The sequence below is a fragment of the Protopterus annectens genome, chromosome 12.part0 (assembly GCF_019279795.1).
Source record: "Protopterus annectens isolate FY-2018-M chromosome 12.part0, PAN1.0, whole genome shotgun sequence".
Lineage (NCBI taxonomy): Eukaryota > Metazoa > Chordata > Ceratodontiformes > Protopteridae > Protopterus > Protopterus annectens.
The window spans coordinates 860,808,493-860,827,275 of NC_056746.1; the positions used below are offsets into that span (position 1 = coordinate 860,808,493).

An 18,783-nucleotide genomic window follows, 5' to 3' on the forward strand; every position below is an offset into this window, starting at 1 on the left:
AGGAATCAATCTTGGCAATCTACCTCAGGAGGCATAAAGTACTCTGGCCCACCACTAGACAAAAAAAAAAAAAAAAACAGCAGTTTATTACATTATATGGGTACATTTTCTGCCTTTACAGATGCAGGTAACTGACAAAAACAGCCAGCACCTACTTCGGCTACACACTACTCTGGTAAGCATGTTCAATCAAAAGAAATACTGACTAGACAGTGCTTAATCATTCCTAAATTTCAACAAGACACCACCTAAAAATATCAAGGCTGCATTCTTAAAGGTTTTACACAGAAGGAAAAGAAACTAAAGTATTTTCAATGCAACACTGAAAACTTGTCACAATCTCACAATGGCTTACTTTTAGCAGGAAAGAAAGTTTTAACTTGTACAATAACAGAGATAGAAAAAGCCCTGCAACACTACCTTCAAACTGTAAAGGAAACGTGGCCCTAGAAAAAAACAGCCACGCCTTAAATTCAAAGGTGCACTATAAAAGTACTATAGCTTACCATATGCCAGGAACCCAACAGACGAAAATCTGCCAACCTGACATCCTGTGGCTGGTGAAAGTGTTTTAACTTTTGGAAAGGCAGGTAAGTCAAACAAAAACACCACAGGAAATGTTGTCATCCCCAGGTTAGCTTCTACAACCCCTCAATTAGTCAGCAATGTTAATTTTTTTATACTGTTTGCCAAGTATGCTCAACTATATCAAGCTGCTTTATGTTTTTCACTGTATTATACTCTACTATACTGTTTGCTAAGTATGCTCAACCTTACCAAGCTAATTTATGTCTTAGCTTGTAAATAAGTGTATCACTGTATTATATTCTACTACTATTGAACACTAGTGAACATTCAGCCACTGTTTTTGTACAACACTGTAGTGTATTATATTGTATTGTAGTGTATTTTGCTATACTTGGAGCTTTTCTCCCCGGGCCTCCACTGAAAATGGACCTGTTTCCAGTCAGACCTTCCCGGTAAACAAATGAAAAATAAAATTAAAAAAAATAAATAAACCAACCAGCAAAAAAGTGCACATTGCGGATGTTACTAGCAAGCTACAGTGCAATGTAGACAAGTGGAAAATGCAGAGGCATGAAAATAAAGCATCAGAATTTGTACAGTGTTTCATATATTTAAGAAGAGACCACAGATACATACTACATTTAAAGAACACAGGTATAACAGTGCATTTAAAGAAAACCCCAAACATTTCCATAGGTAGTTAAAGAGTAGTACAGAATCAAGACAACCTGTTTAGGAGATTATACAGGAAAAAGAAATGTACTAATTGATTCTCTGAGACAGCAGGTGATGCATAGAATGAACTACCAAATTATATTAAAGGAAGCCCTACCTTAGACATTTTTAACAACTTGGGACACTTACAATGGGAATGATTGTTTTGGTATAATGGCAGGCTAGGCCATTGTTTTCCATACTTGAAATATCTGTATGCAACTAAGACAGCAGCTGTCATACTGTAATAAGACAATCGCTCAAAATCAAGTAAACATATCTGTTAAAGCTAAAATGGTCACATGAGCATTGGAAAACCTGCTCACAATTACAGAGCTACAGGTCCAAATGGGAACAAAAATACAGTAAATGAAAAGGGCATAATCAACCACAATCAAAACATAGAAGCCAGTAAAGTTCTACATCACCCTGATGAATGAGAATATGTACAACACATCCCCATGTTAATTTTTGCTTCTGTAATCACACCAGCAAGTTAAAAAAAGGAATACAAGATATCAAATGTAAAAATGAAATATGTCAAGTAACAGTCAAAAATTAGAATCACCTTTTGCCTCTGCATCATGTTAAGCAGATCTCCAAACGGAGACTCCTCAGGGTTGTCAAAGGCAAGAAGAGCCAATGTCCTTTCCATTTCAGTCAGGCACTCCCGACTCTCCTCTCCTTGCTCAGCTAGTTGTGTCTGGGCAAACTCCAAGGCTGCTTCGGTTTCACGCTGGCGAATTAGTTCGATCAGATGCTGTTGCTGAAGGGCATAAAAACATACCACAGTATTACTTTAAGAGTAAACAATCAAAGCAATTCTTAATATTGATCAGCTAAAAGTTAAACCACAAAACGTTATCCTTCGACCAAAACACTTAAAACCTTAATTTCTGCCAAAACAAATATCAATGTACCACTCATGGCACTTGTATCACCACTGCATGGAAAATTATTAGTTATGTACTTACCATAACTTGGTATCTGTGTTGTCTTCTTTCATTCCTCCTCACATATGGTATTGATCCTCGGATCGGACTCCGTTGCATTCTTTCAGACTAGGATCAAAGTCTCGAGCTCCTCCCACTTCTAACAATGCCCCACATTCCAACCAGCCTCCACAGAGCGAGTTTGCTGCCCATAAGAGAATAGAGCAGGGAAAGAAGGAAATTAGTATGCATCCATAACCAGAAGCTCAACACCAGGAACAGCAGTTCCTAAGGAGTTCTCGCCAAGTCTTTTAGAGCACTAAGGAGGATGGCAGGGAAGAAAGGTGAGGACTAATGAAAGAAGACAACACAGATACCGAGTTGGGATGACAGTGGTGCAGCAGTTACCGTTGTCATCTCACAGCAAGAGGTTCTCTGATTCGATTCTCAGCTGGGGTGTCTTCTGTTTGAAGTCTGCATGTCCTCCCTGTGCTAGTGTGGGTTCCCTCCAGGTATTCTGGTTTCCTCCCATGTCACAAAGACATGCATCTGGAGCTTTTCTGCCCGGGCCTCTGCTGAAAACTGTCTCGTCCCAAGTCAGAATTTCCCAGTAAACAAATGTTAAAGTTATGGTAAGTTGTTGTTGTCTTTCGGCTTTTCCCGGTTAGGGGGTCGCCACAGAGGAACTCCGGTCCGCTAATGATTGGCAGTACATTTTCACGAACGGCGAGGTGCCAGCTTGACGTTCAACCTTCAATGAATGCACACCCATTTACACATGTTTTTCGAACACCACCCAACCGCGGGGAGGACATACAGACTCCACACAGAAGGCACACCCCACACTCCATCCGAGAATCGAACGGGAGAACCTCTTGGCGTGAGGCAACAACGCTACCGCTGCACCACTGTGGCATTAAAGTTATGGTAAGTACATAACTAATAAATTTGATGTTGTCTCTCTCATTCCTCCTCACATACAAGTAGAATTCCAAGCTCCACAACTCCTGGGTGGTCTCAAGGAAAGATATGCCGGAGCACTGCCGAACCGAATGGAGTCCTGTTCTGGGAAACAAAGTCTAAATTTGTAATACGAGACAAACGTGTGAGCCTTCGACCAAGTGGCTGTAGCACAGTTATCATCTAAAGAAGCCCCGGAAGAAAAGGCGGGTGAGGTGAACACAGATCTAGTAGAATGGGCCTTAGGAGGACAAGGTAACTGTAATCTACTGCCTGACCCAGCCAGCTAGGAGAGAAGGACAAAAATAGCTGTTCTGATTTTCAAAAGGGTTTTGTCCTGTGTAGGTAAAAATGTAACTGCCTCTGAACATCTAGCATATGTAATTAGAAGTTATGTACCTACCATAACGTTCCATGTTAGTCGTCTTCTCTCGCCTTCTTTCTTGCTTGATGGGTTCGGAGCCGATCCCTCGGCTCCGACTCGGCACTTGCTAAGCTCGAGAGTCACTTTTACCAGCTCGAGGCAGCCCCATATCCCATGATGCAAGGCGGTAAGTACCCAGATCTCGTTTGATAAAGGGCAATAGCACCAAGCATAACAAACACTTCCCAAAGGAAGAAAGAAAACTTACAGGATGGAAGAAGGACCAGGTCTGAATGGTCTTCAGCATAATAATTTCTTATAACAAGGTCTGTCCAGGCCTGGGGGAAGGAGGGAGGGTCGCAAGAAAGAAGGCGAGAGAAGACAACTAACATGGAACGTTATGGTAGGTACATAACTTCTAAATGTTAAGTTGTCAATCTCGCCTTCATTCTTGCTTGATGGGACCGCGTCCCTAGCACCTCTATCCTGGGTGGCTCAATGGAACAGACTCTTGAGGACTGTAGAGCCAAAACTGGCTCTGTCCCTGGAGGCCAAGTCCAATTTGTAATGGGAAACAAAAGTGTGAGGAGTGGCCCAAGTGGCGCTGCACAAATAGTGTCTAAAGGAAGTCTAGCTTGAAAGGCTGTAGAAGTAGCTAAGCTCCTAGTTGAATGTGCTTTAGGTTTTGAGCACAGCTGTTTTCCCCTGAGCAGATAAATTTCAGAGATGACCGAAGAAAGCCATCTGGACAAGGTCACTTTAGAAACAGGAAGGCCTTTTTATTATCCGCATAGGAAACAAAAAGTTGATCAGATTTTCTAAATTTTTTGTTCTGTCCAAATAATATCTAAGTTGACGGTGGACATCAAGATAATGTAGTTTTGTTCAGCTCTGTCTGAATAGTTTGGGAAAAATACAGGAGATCAATGGATTGATTCAAATTGGTCTTTGAAGCGACCTTAGGCAAAAGGTCGGATTAGTTCTCAAAGATACTCTGTCTTTGTGAAAAACCAAATAGGGGGTCGAACCGATAGAGCATGAAGTTCAGACACCCTCCTGGCGATGTAATAGCCACTAAGAATAAAGTTTTCCAAGAAAGAAATTTCAGGGAACAAGAAACAGCTGGCTCAAAGGGGAAGAATCAAGGATGTCAGCACTAAATTTAGATCCCACTGAGGAGGAGGATTCCTGATTGGAGGCTTTAGTAGGAAAATTCCTTTCAAGAAGGCCCTGCAGAGCCTATGGGACATAATATTATGATCTGCGACCCGACATGAAAGTTGGAGATAGCAGCCAATTGAACTCTGACTGTGGAAGAAGAGGAGCCTGCATGAAAAATCTCTGCTAAGAAGTCCAGGACTGCCTGAACAGGGGCAGTGAAAGGATCAATATTCTTGGCCTTAGCCCAATAAGAGAAACGTTTCCATTTGCTTGTATAAATCCTCCTGGTAGAGGATTTTAAACTACTATGATATCTCTAACTGGGTTAGAGATCAAAGGAAGCCTGGCTAAGGAAGGAAGTGGAGCAACCATGCTGTGAGGTTGAGAGAAGGGATAGACCGGTGCAGCTGACCGGATTGGTGAATCAGAAGATCTGGCACTGGGTCCAGATGCCACGGCTGCACCAAAAGGTGATGGAGGAACGGGAACCAAACTTGTCGAGGCCAGTAAGGGGCAATGAGAATCAATTTGGCTCTCAAAACGGTAGCTTTCTGGATAACTTGAGGGATCAGAGGAAATGGAGGGAAGGCATAAAGAAGTCCCTGGGGCCAATCCTGGGTCAGAGCGTCTCTGGGGGGATGGCCTGGTAGAGGGAAGAGACAGAAGAAGTCTGGGCATTTGCTGTTTTGGGGAGTAAAAAAAAGATCGCAACATGGACGACCCCATTCCAGAAATATCTCTTCCGCTATAGATTGCTTGAGAGACCACTCGTGAGGCATGAGAATAGCTCTGCTCAATCTGTCCGCTACAATGTTGGTTTTCCCAGGGATATGCGTTGCTACCAGAAACCGATGAGAGGAGATCGCCCATTGCCATAGTCTGAGCGCTTCTCGACACAAGGGGTAGGACTTGGTTCCGCCCTGTTTGTTGATATACCAAACTACAGACATGTTGTCTGTGTGGACTGCAATTGTCCCTACGGGAAGAAAGTCGTTGAGGGCTTGCAACGCTAAAAGCACTGCTCTCATCTCCAGGACATTTATGTGCAGATGGTACTCGAGCGGCTGCCACGTCCCATGAACCATCCTGCCCTGATAATGACCCCCACCCGATCAGGGAGGCATCCGTGGTGACAGTGGCTATCGGGATGGGGTACAAAGTACCTGCCTTGGTGAACCTGAGGAGATGTGATCCACCAAGCAAGATGATCTTTGCAAATCTGTGTCACCAGAATCTGGTGGCGCATTGGAAGTTGTTGGTACGACCACTGTGTGAACAGCATCCACTGAAGAAGGCATGTAGAATCGAGCCAGGGAAGAAGAGTAATGGCCGCAGCCATGAGGCCTAATACCTTTAGAACCATTCTGGCCTGTACTTTCTTGTTGGCCAGAATGATCCTGACATGACTCTGAATGTCTGAAACTCTTTGATCTGTAAGGGTAGCTGACATCCGAACAGTGTTTAAGTTTCGCCTATGAAAGTAATAGACTGGCAGGGCGATAAGGATGACTTTTCGAAGTTGATCGAGATGCCCAAATGAGAACAAAGACTTATTGTGTAATCTCTGGCTTGAATAAGCTGATGCCTGGTGGTGGCTGACAGGAGCCAGTCGTCGAGATACGGAAACACCTGGAATCCTTGACGTCTCAGGTGAGCCGTGACCACTGCCATGCATTTGGTGAACACTCTGGGGGCTGTAGTGAGACCAAAGGGCAGGGCTCTGAACTGGAAATGACTGGACCCCAGCCGGCGGAGAAATCTCCTGGAGCGTCTGTGAATTTTGATGTGATAGTACGCATCCTGAAGATCTATTGAGCACATCCAGTTGTCCTTCTGTAAGAAGGGCAGAATTGACTGAAGAGTGACCATTCGAATCTTGTCTTCCTCACAGACTTGTTGAGTCTGCTGAGATCCAATATTGGTCTCCAGTCTCCCGTCTTTTTGGGGACCAAAAAGAACCTTGAGTAGATTCCGGGCTCTGAATGGTCTATTGTAACTGGCTGAATTTTTTGCAGTAGTTTTGAGACTTCTAACTCTGCAATTTCCCTTAGACCGGGTGGTACATCTGGAAGGGAATTTGAGGGGAAGGGACTTTCCTCGAAAGGAATTATGTAACCCCTTGGATATGATCGACTGTACCCATCTGTCTTGAGTGAGGGAATGCCAGGCTTCTGGGTACAGTGATAATCTTCCCGACTGCCTCCAAGGAGGGACAGCCGGGCAACATCTCGGGGATGCTGAAAGGGCTTGTCAGAGAGAGGCTCTCTGTTTCGCTGGTTTTTCGGACCCCTCTGCCTCTAGAGCGGCGTCTGTTGTTGTTACCCCTCTGCCTCTAGGGGTAAACTGACCACGTGAATCGGCGTGACTCCTTGGGATTTTGGAACCACATTTTGCCACCTTTCTGTCCTTTGGGGTAAGGTCTAGAAGGGGTGGAAAACGGACTCCTACAGCAGAAAGAGTCTTGCCGTCCTGCTCACACCTGGTCAAAGTTTCCTTCACCTGAGGGCCAAACAAAGCTGACCCATCAAAGGGAGAATTTGTGAAGGACGCCTTAAAGGGATCTGCAAAGTCACATAGCCGCATCCAGGCTTGGCGTCTAAGAGCCACACCTGTACCTGCGGCCCTACTCGCTCCATCAGCAGCATATGATATTAGCCGCATGGAGGAGTTTGCAATGGAATTAAGGGTTCCTAGCTGCGAAGCAATTTTTCTTGAGCCCCTGCAGCTGTAGGATCCTGTACTACTTCACCCAGCTCCTTAAGGATATCCCTCTGGAGTCTGGTGAAGTGACATAGGTAATTCAGCGAACGCATAGCAAAGGTCGCTGAGGAAAACATCCGCTTACCGTACCTATCCATGGTCCTAGAGTCCTTATTAGGAGGATGGACGGGTACGGAAGGATCTGCAAGTTCCTTCTTGGTGGCAGCAGCCACCACCATGGCATCAGCGGGGACACCCTTAGTGAGGAATTGCTTGTCACACGGGGCAGTGATAAATTTTGAAGGCCTCCTAGGGACTGGCTCTACAGAGTCAGGAGCAGCCCACGCCTTCGGGCAATAACCTGCATAAGGGGTCGAAGGCGGAGACACCCAGGAGGTGGAGGGCCGAGATCCAAACGCCTCTAGGTATACTGACTCATCCTCAGAGGGATTATTGGTGGGCCAGTTTCCCCTCTGTCTAAGGAGTTCTAGGATGTCTGAGAAGGAGACATCCTCAGAGGGGATCTTGGGGATCCCTCTGACTCATCAAAGTCAGTATCTGAACTGATAGACTCGGGCCAGTCTACGTGTTTCCTCTTACAAGTCCTCTTCCTAGGAGGATCTCCCGAAACATCAGGAGAATCCTCGGAAGAGGGGGAAATTCCCAATGGGGAAACCTGAGGTGGAGGATCTCTGGGTCCTGTAGCAAGAGAAGTGGCAGAGATGTCAACAGGCACTATAGAGGGAGGAGCTAAGGGAACAGACTGCTGGCTGATACCAGTGGCCAGCACACTCTTCATCACCTCGAATGCTCCCCTCCCAGGCAGGTCCGAGAGAACCCGTTCCGAAGAGCTAGGAACTCCAGGGACCACCGAAGGGAAGTCTCCGAGGCAGATGTCGGAGCCGAGCTCACCAAGGCCGAGGCTCCAAGGGGAAGAGCGGGCTCGGACAAGGGTCCGATGCCACTCACCCCCTCGGAGGAGACCATGGAAGCCCGGCCACCGAATCCCTCTAAGGAAGGTCTCGAAGAGGAGATAAGAGTAGAGGCTGAAGGGACAGAAGGGGGATCCGTCCCTCAGCCGTAGCAGTAAACATTCGAAGACTCCAACTCCAAGCTCTGGGGTAGAGTTGAAGGAGGAACTGTAACGGGGTGTGGACCAATAGTCGTCTGTTGAGACGGACTATGTAACATTTGGGCCAGTGCCTGTGACTTAAGTAATCTACTGACCACTCTCTCTAAGTCATGGTCCGAAAGCCTGGATGACCTTGAAGATCGGCTCCGATGGCTCCGTTCCGGGAGGGGAGGTGAAGCGGGCGAAGTATCGGCTCCAAGGAAGGAGACCCCGACCTCTTCCTCGAAGGAGCCATCGGAACCGATGAAACTATTGAACCTGTCGGAGCCGACAACTTATCGGAGCCGACAGGTAGCCTCGATGCATCGGCTCCAGCCGGAGCCGATACAGCCACAAAAGTAACGGTGTCGGAGCCGATCGGAGCCGACACCGATGCCTGTGCCACATGGTGGTCGGAGGCGATTGGGCCGACACGAAGTGGTCGATGCAGAATCGGCACCGATAGCCATCGGTGCGAAGGCTGGTTAAGCCAGAATCGGCTCCAGCCGGAGCCGATCTCGACTCAGAACGAGTTGGAGCCGAGGCCGCAGGCTTTGACACAGAAGCCTGGGCCTTGGAAGACTTGGCAGTCTTAGGTGGAGCCGACTTAGCCGGAGAGCCCTCCGGCAGAAGGCCCTGAGTATTAATTTATTTCTTCTTTCCTGCAGGACTCTCTGGCTGAAAGAATGACATATAGCACAGGAGTCCTGCAGGTGAAGAGGCCCCAGGCAATAAAGGCAAGAAGTGTGACCGTCTGTCAGAGACATCTTCTGACAGCACGAGTCACACTTCTTAAAGCCTGAGACCCTTTCTTTTGACATGGTGTCACACAAAACACACACACACACACACCAGTCAAAGACTTTAAATTTAAATATACCAAAAAGGTATAAGTACAAACACACACACACACCCTAACAGGGGGGGGGGATGGGATGGGTAAAGTCTGACTAAAAAATAATAAGAGACAGACAAATTTCTGTCAGAAACAGATTAAAACTAAATAAAAACTAACAATAAGGGGTTTTTAAGTTCAAAGGGGCTAAAATAGCGAATTAGTAAATCACTTACCAGGAGCTGGTAAAAGGAGGACCTCATAAGCGAAGCGGCAAACGAGATCTGGGTACTTACCGCCTTGCATCATGGGATATGGGGTTGCCTCGAGCTGGTAAAAGTGACTCTCGAGCTTAGCAAGTGCCGAGTCGGAGCCGAGGGATCGGCTCCGAACCCATCAAGCAAGAATGAAGGCGAGATTGACAACTTAACATCAAATGTTCTACATCATTAGAAAAATTTGGTAAGAATACTGGTAGTTGAATGGTCTTGGTTGAGGTAGGATTCTGTACCTACCTTGGCCATAAAAAAAGGATTTGTATGAAGAGACACCCTACCCTTATGGAAAATAATGTAAGATGGCTTAGAAGACAAGGCCTGAATCTCCGGGATTCTCTTTGCTGAGGTGAGGGCAATGAGAAAGACTGTCTGCCATGAAGGAAAGTCACAATCACCCACTGGTTGAAATACAACACCACAGTGAGATAACATGGCAGGCAAGGATCTTTTACAGGAGGTCTGAGGAGGATGACATACTTCAGGAAGGCCCTACACAGTTTGGAAGTTGGGGGAGGGGGGTGAAAACATTGCCAGAATGAAAATTAGAGATGGCTGCCAACTGAAGTTTGATGGTAAAAAAGCTGGCTCCTTCACAGTAGTTCCATACACAAAACCTATCCCTCAATTCTCCACAGCAGAGATACAAGTAGCCTTCCTTAAACTTAACATTCATAAAAGCCTTTGCATCATGGTCCTATACATCCCCCCAGGCAACAATATTCCAATTCTAGAAGATATCCTTGCCTGGACAAATAATAGCATTAAAAACAAAACTATCATCTTAGGGGACTTTAACATTAACTGGCTTGATATCTCTGCTCAACATCCTTCCACCAATATCAACCTATATAACTACACCCAGCTAATTACCAATATAACCAGACCCAACACTAACAGGAAAACAGGCTCAACCTTGGACTGGATCCTGGTGTCTGAGCCAAACAACATCACATCCTCTGGTGTACTTCCAAATACCATTAGTAACAACTCACCAGCCTTTATAGTACGTAAACGGACTTCAGTGTCTTGTACACGCCAATTTAGGCAAACGAGACCTTACTCATTTCTGACCTACTACTTTCAATGAAATCTTACAAAGTATCAATTGGTGTTAATTAAAAACTCTTGAATTTTTCATTTCAACATTTCTTAGAATATTAAATAGTCTTGCCCCATTCTGTCTAAAGAGTAAAGTCTAAGCATCCTAGCTAGCTTACCAAACCAAGAAAGCAAATTATGAATGAAAGGGACAAAGCTTGGAAAGCCTGGCAAAAAAATAAATAAATAAAAATAAAAATCCTGTGGACTTTATTCATTATGAACAGCTATGCAATCAAGCAAAACGACTAGTCATTAAAAATAAAATCACTTCTAAACCCTTCCAGATAATCACAAATTAAATCCCAAGAAATTCTGGGCTGCAATTAATTCTCTACTTCATTCAGGCTCTAGTAACAATCCCTGCCCCAATCCAGACAAAACTCCGATCGAAATAGCCCCACTCTAACTCATATTTTATCGATACCATAGCTAAACTCACTACCACCTTCCCGCAAATAAAACCTAATCTAGCTGAACCCTCTTCATCACACTCCTCAGCCTCCACACCACCTACATTCTCTCACACCTACATCCACCTTCAACATAAACAGACTTCTTAAACTCAAACCTTGTACTAATGCCTCAGACAACTTACCAGCTGAATTCCTGCATACTCCTTAATAGATCCATTCAGAAGTCCTATGTACAACTAATGTGGAAAAAAGCTTATACCCTTCCACTTCATAAAGATGACACCAACTTAGATATCTCCAATTTAAGAACAATCGCTATCCTCTCTCCCATATCTAACATTTTAGAAAAATATGTGCACAACCGGCTTCTTAATCTGGTGGCCAACCAAATCCTCTCTCTCAGCATGGTTTCAGGCCAGGTCACAGCACAACCACAGCTCTCACCTCCTGTATGGACACCATAAACAGGACAGTCTCCCTCACTCTTCCTTGATCTCTCAAAGGCCTTTGACATGGTATCCCATCCCCTTCTCTCCATACTCTCCCTCTTTGGTATCTCAACCCCAATGTTAAACTGATGGATTGTTGTCTATTGGAGATATAGTTTGAGAATCAAAATAGCTACACTCCTCACCATTCTATACATCACTACAGGAGTATCCTAAGGATCCCTAAAGGGCACCCTCCTATTCATATATTTTATCAACAACTTCCATGCCACTCTTGCACAAGGCACTGTCATCCAATACGCTGATTCTACAATCTGCACTGCCAAATCCACATCTAAGCTACAACTTCTTACTCAAAATGCCTTTGCATCAACCAAAATTTGTATGTCCAATAACCACGTTGCTCTGAACCCTAATAAAACAAAACTCCTGATACCCCCCAAAAAACACCCTTATTAACAGGAATGAAAGTACAGTTTTGTACCTACCATAAATGTAGATGTCCGATAGGTATGCATCTGTAGTCCTAACATATGGGTTGTCCTGCCTCAGGCAGCCCTTCGGTCGGCCGGATTCCAAAGTCTGGGTCTGGCCTCGGCTGATGTCGCACTTCACCCGACGTCATAGCTGCTGGGGTATAAAGGCATCAGCCGACGCCATTTTCCTCAGTGTTTCTTGCCCCAGATGCCAGGTGCCTAGGAAGGCTAAATTTGGATAAATGCAAATAATTCCAAACAGTAGAGAGCAAAATATATATATATATATATATATATATATATATATATATATATATATATACATATATATATATATATATATATATATATATATATATATATATATACATATATATATATACATATACATATATACATATATATATATATATATATATATACATATATACAAACAAATACACCACAATAGATTCCCCCAGCTAGCTAAAAGAGGGTAAGTACCCTAGGAATACCACAGAGGGGAAGGAGGGTGGGTAATCCTGACTGCAGATGCATACCTATCGGACATCTACATTTATGGTAGGTACAAAACTGTACTACGTCCTTCAAGGATGCATCTGCAGTCCTAACATATGGGTAGAATACCATAGCCAAACTGGGGGAGGAGGTACTAAGATAAAGATGGTGTAGTTAAGATCCCTTGCAAAACAGCAGTTGCAAAACCCGCTCGGGATCTGGAGTATAAAGGAAGATTATAATGCTTGGCAAATGTATGCACGGAGCTCCAAGTAGCAGCTTCTAAAATGTCTTTGGTAGCCACTCCTCGTAGGAAAACTGTAGTGGTGGCTGTAGCTCTTGTGGAGTGAGGCCTGATATTTTCTGGAGTTGTCTTTCCATGAAAAGAGTAGCAAAATCTAATGCAATTTCCTATCCATTTTGAGATCGTCTGTTTTGAAATTGCTTTTCCTTGCATTCCTGTTGCATATGCTACCAGAAGCTGGTCAGTTTTTCTGTTGGTCTTAGTTCTGTCCAGATAGTAGCGTAATTGTCTGTGCACATCCAAGGTATGTAGTAGTCTTTCCCCCCTGTTCTGTGGGTTGGGGAAGAATGTAGGTAAATGAATCGCTTGGTTCAATGATACTCTGGAGACCACTTTTGGCATAAAAGTAGGGTTAGTTCTCAGAGACACTCTATCCTGATGGAAGATAAGGAAGGGCTGTACTGCCATTAATGCCTGTAACTCAGATACCCTTCTTGCTGAAGTGATTGCAAGCAGGAAAGCAGTTTTCCAAGATAAGAACTGTAAGTCTGCTGTTGCTGCTGGTTCAAAAGGGGGAAGCGTTAACTTTTCCAGCACAAAGTTGAGATCCCATGTAGGCAAAGGTGGTTTCCTTGGAGGCTTTACATTTTTGATTCCTCTCAGGAACTGCCCGAGTAGAGGATGAGAGAAGACAGGAGGATCCATGTTGTATTCTGCTGAAATTGCTGACGCATGAATCTTAATGGAGGAGTAGGACAGGCCATTGTGGAACAGTTCTGCTAAGTATTCCAGGATGTTTGCTATGTTTGCCAATGAGACATTTTCCCCTTTTGCTGCACTCCAAATGAGGTATCTTTTTCCATTTGGCTGAATAAGTCTTCCTTGTGGAGGGTCTGCGAGCCTCCAAGTTAATGTCCTTAACCCTCCGAGATAAATCTGGGTTATTTTGTTTTATGCAATATTCCAAGCAGCTAGCTGTAGTGTTTTCAAGTTTGGATGTAGGATCTTGTAGTTGTTCTGTGTTAGAAGTAAAGGACATAGAGGTAGAGGCCATGCGTGTGTCCGAGACATGCTTCTCAGTAGCGGGTACCAATGTTGTCTCGGCCAATCTGGAGCTATCAGGATTATCCTTGGCTGATCCTCTTTGATCTTCAGTAGGACTTTGTACATCAAAGGAAGAGGTGGGAATGCATATGCTGTCAGGTTTTTCCAGCTGAAGGAAAGGGAGTCCACCCTCCAAGCAAGTGGGTGGTATGCTCTTGTGCAGAATTTCTTCAATTGGTGGTTGTGTGGGGAGGCGAACAGGTCTATCTCTGGTAGTCCCCATTTCTTTGTTATGGTTTTGAAGATATCTGGATGCAGCATCCATTCGTGAGCATCCGTGGTAGTTCTGCTTAAGGTGTCTGCTAGTGAATTTTCTTTTCCTGGTACAAATCTGGCCTGGAGTTGAATGTTGAGATTCAGGGCCACATTCCACAGGTCCATTGCCATCCGGCACAGAGGATATGAGTGTGTACCTCCCTGTTTGTTGATGTACCACATGACTGTGGTATTGTCCGTCCTTATCAGCAGGTGACCCTGTTGAAGAAATGGTCTGAATGCCTGGATTGCATGTTTCACTGCCAGCATCTCCTTTTGATTTATGTGTAGATTCAGCTGGTCTTGTGTCCATAGGCCTTGTATACACTTGTCCACCATGTGTGCCCCCCAGCCTAGGTCTGAGGCGTCCCTGGTGATGGTCTGGCTTGGATGAGGTTTGTGGAAAGGCAATCCTCTGTTCAACTGACAGGCCTGAGCCCACCACAGGAATTCTTGCTTCAGGCATGGAATTATTGGAATCTGGGCTTCTAGACTGTGCTTGTGTTGAGACCATACATTCCTTAGGTACCATTGCAACTTTCTCATATGCAGTCTGGCATGCAGAATCAATATTATGCAGGATGCCATGTAACCCAGGGCTTGCAGGACTTTCCTTGCAGTAAGCTGAGTCTGTGTTGTTAATGTCATGAAATAGACTGGTAGTTGCTTTTGTTTTTCTTCTGTGAGAAAGGCCATCTGAGTTGATGTGTCCAGTTCTGCACCCAAGAATGTTATCCTTTGGGATGGTACTAGTCTTGACTTTTGCATGTTGACTGTGTATCCCAAGGCTTGCAGCAGTTGTATGACCTTTTCCAAATCTTTTGTTAATTTTGTCTTGTTGTCCGCTTGTATTAGGCAGTCGTCCAGGTATGGGTAAATTTGAATTCCCTGAAGCCTGCAATGAGCAATTACTGATGCCAGGCATTTCGTGAATACTCTGGGCGCAGTAGATAAGCCAAAGGGCAATGCTGAGAATTGATAATGCTCTGATCCTGCAAGGAATCTGAGGTGTCTTCTGCAATCTGGTCGTATAGGGATGTGCAGGTATGCCTCCTTGAGATCTAGAGTCACCAGCCAAGACTCCTTGCCCAGCATGGGAAGAAGTTGCTGTAGGGTCAGCATTTTGAATTTTGGGACAATGAGGTATGTGTTCAGAGCGGACAGGTCGAGAATAGGTCTCCATTGATTTTCTTTTCTTGGTACAAGGAAAAGTCTGGAGTAAAATCCTTGGCCTTGTTCCATAGGCGGTACCTTTTCTATAGCTCTCATCCTTAGTAGGTTGTTGATTTGTCTTAGAGCGTTTGTTTTTTGGCTTGGTGGTAGGTTTGGCATTCCTCTCTTTTTGGTAGAGTGTGGAAGTGAAACCTGTAGCCTTTGTCTATTGTTTGTAAAGTCCATTTGTCTCCTGTAATGTAATGCCAGTTTACGGAAAATAAGGCTAGTTTTCCGCCCAAGGGTGCTTCCAGTTGTTCCCTGGTAGGCGTAATCAGAGCCAAGTCATTGTGTCTGTCCTGTGGAAGTGGTTGTAGCTGAATCTGTGGCAGTACTTCTCTGGTTGTTAGGCTGCCACCGACGTCCCCTGTAGGCACCCCTGGATTGACCTCTGCCTCTTGGGCGTCTATTTCTGCCTCTCTGTGCTCTGGAGGTGTCTGGAAAGGACCAATTCTTCGAAGGCCAATTTCTGCTAAACCTCGGAGGTTGGACCTGTAAGAAATCCTTGACTGTTTGGACAGATTTTGCTTTTTCTTCCACCTTCTTTAGAACCTGCTGTGCAGGGGAGCCAAACAAACTTTGTTTCTCCATAGGAGCATCTAGGAGTTTTGACTTAACATGGTCTGGTAAGGATTGTTCTTTTAACCAGGCATGCCTTCTAATCACTGTTCCAGTCATAGCTGATCTAAAGGAAGCCTCCAGTGCATCATAGCCACATTTTAAGAAATGGTTACTGACCTGCTGAGAGTTATGTACCAAATCCTGAAGGGACTTGCGGTCTATAGGTTCAGGAGAGGACAGTTTTTTATTTAGCTGGTCTAACAAAAATTCCTGGTACTGAATCATGTGAAATTGACAGTTTAAGGCCCTGGCCGAAAGAGTAGCAGAAGTATAAACCTTTTTACCCCATCTCTCTAATGCTCTAGATTCCCTTTCAGAGGGGAGAGGGTTTTGGCAGAGGCAGCTGCCACAGCTTTGGGGCCCTGTGAAATGGTTTCAGGATCTGCAACAGGAGCCTTATACAAATGGTAGTGTGTCCGGGACCCTGTAATATCTGTCAGGCTTGGCAGGGGCCGGAGGAAGAGAATCAGGGGCAGTACAGGCATCATTATATGCATCATCAACAACTGTTAGTACTGGAGGAATGGCTAAAGGCCTATGCTGTGGTAAATGTAAAAAAGTCCTTAGCCTTTTCCTTGAATCTGAAAAATCCTGGCCCTGCCATTGAAAGTGTTCCCTCATAGCATGTAAGGTTTCCCCAAAAGAAAATTCTTCAGGAGGAGAAGCAGAAGGAATGGAGTCTTCTGCATCAGAATCCTCATAAGGAGAATATGGGCCTTCCTGAGGGTATGAAATATCTGAGTCATCCGAGGAATAGTCTGTAGAAACAGATTCCGGGGGTTCAGTTCTAGGCCTCTTATCTGGAGGGGGTTGAGAGGACCTGTCTGGGTGAGGTTGGGATCCCCTGATCAAAGAAATGAGATCCTCAGCCAGGCTGAGCATTTGGGAACTAGAGGTAGGCCTGTGTGAGGGAGTTTTAGCAGGTAAGGCCTTAGAAGACTTAGCTGCTTTAGCCCTGGAAAAAGCCTTGATAGACATAGATGCAGGGGGTCTAGCAGCCCCACGTGCAGGGGTAGATATGTCTAAAGGAATAGTATCTGATAAATCCTGGGTGCCTGCTTCAGCAGGGGTAATTTCAGTCGCAGATTCAGCCATGCTCTGTGAGGCCTCGGCTATCGGAGGCATGCTTTCGGCCGAAGGAAGAACCGAGGACTCTGTTTCAGCCGAAACTGAGACACTCGCGGTTGGCCTAACCGTGGTTTCAGCCGAAACCGTGGACCGCGAGTGTCGGTCCTTTTCCTTACGCTTTTTAGCTAATTGTGCAGTCGGAGTCTCCGACGGCATTTTGTATGCAAAAGCAGGACCAAAAAACTCCTCTGCAAACTCCGACCGACGTCTAAGCGTCCGTCGGTTGAAGGAAGCACAGGCTAGACAAGCTGATACGTGGTCTGGGCCTAAACAAGGAAGGCAGTAAGAGTGGAAATCCTTATGAGGTATTTGTTTCCCACAAGTTAAACAATTATTTACTTTGTCTGACATCGGCTGAGGCAAGAAAGAGTCCCCAACGGGGTACTTAGCTTTTTAGAAGTCTTCGTAGTAGAAATCTCTGGATCTGACCGACCGGCACTTGCGAACAGCTTCTGCTTCGGGCACCGCGCGGCAAGAAAGACTGAGGAAAATGGCGTCGGCTGATGCCTTTATACCCCAGCAGCTATGACGTCGGGTGAAGTGCGACATCAGCTGAGGCCAGACCCAGACTTTGGAATCCGGCCGACCGAAGGGCTGCCTGAGGCAGGACAACCCATATGTTAGGACTGCAGATGCATCCTTGAAGGACATCTCTCTGTTCACTCCCACAACAACACTATCATGTCCATGTATCCTTTGTGATATAATGCCAGTTTTTTGAAAATAAAGCCAGCTTTCCGCCCAAGGGTGCTTCCAGTTGATCCCTGGTAGGCGGAATCAGAGTTAAGTCACTGACCCTGTCCTGGTGTAGTAGTAGTTGTTGTTGCTGTTGCACTACTCCTCTGGTTGGTAGGCTGCCACTGACTGCCTCTGTAGGAGCCCTTCGATTGACCTCTGCCTCTAGGGCGCCTGTTCCTGCCTCTCTGGGCTCTGTCCGAGTCTGGAAAGGACCAATTCTTAGTAGGCCAGTTTCTGCTGAATCTAGGTGGTTGAACTTGCAGGAAATCTTTAACTGTTTGCACAGATTTTGCCTTTTGTTCAACCTTTTTTAAGATCTCCTGAGCAGAGGAGCCAAATAAATTTTGTTTCTCCATTGGAGCATCCAGGAGTTTAGCTTTGACATGGTCTGGCAAAGATTGCTCCTTCAGCCAGGCATGCCTACGAATAACTGCCCCAGTCATAGCTGATCTTAATGAAGCCTCCAGTGCATCATAGCCACATTTTAAAAAATGATTACTAACCTGTTGTGAGTTGTGTACCAACTCCTGAAGGGATTTACGGTCTAGGGTTTCAGGAGAAGAAAGTTTCTTATTCAGTTCATCTAACAAATACTCCTGGTACTGTATCATATAAAATTGACAGTTTAGTGCCCTGACAGAAAGAGTTGCAGAAGTATACACCTTCTTTCCCCATCTCTCTAAAGCTCTAGACTCTCTGTCAGAGGGTAGAGGATTTTTGGCAGTAGCGGACGCAACCCCTTTAGGGCCCTGAGAAATAGTTTCTGGGTCTGCAGAATGGGCTTTATACAAATGGAAATGAGAATCCGGGACCCTGTAGTATCTGTCAGGTTTGGCAGGGGCGGAGGAGAGTATCAGGGGCTGTACTGACATCATTGTACACATCATCAATTACATTCAGAACAGGAGGTATAGCTAAGGGCCTATGCTGAGGCAAATGCAAAAAGGTCCTTAATCTTTTT

General features: G+C 45.2%; 1 protein-coding gene across 2 annotated transcripts in view; it reads right to left on the reverse strand.

Moving 5' to 3' along the window:
• Positions 1-18,783, reverse strand: part of GID8 (GID complex subunit 8 homolog) — a 444,881-nt gene that overhangs the window by 1,713 nt on the left and 424,385 nt on the right. For both annotated transcript variants that reach the window (XM_044089903.1, XM_044089902.1), the window contains exon 4: positions 1,811-2,008. In XM_044089903.1, coding sequence (XP_043945838.1) covers positions 1,811-2,008 — 198 coding nt within the window. The remainder of the gene's footprint in view (positions 1-1,810; positions 2,009-18,783) is intronic.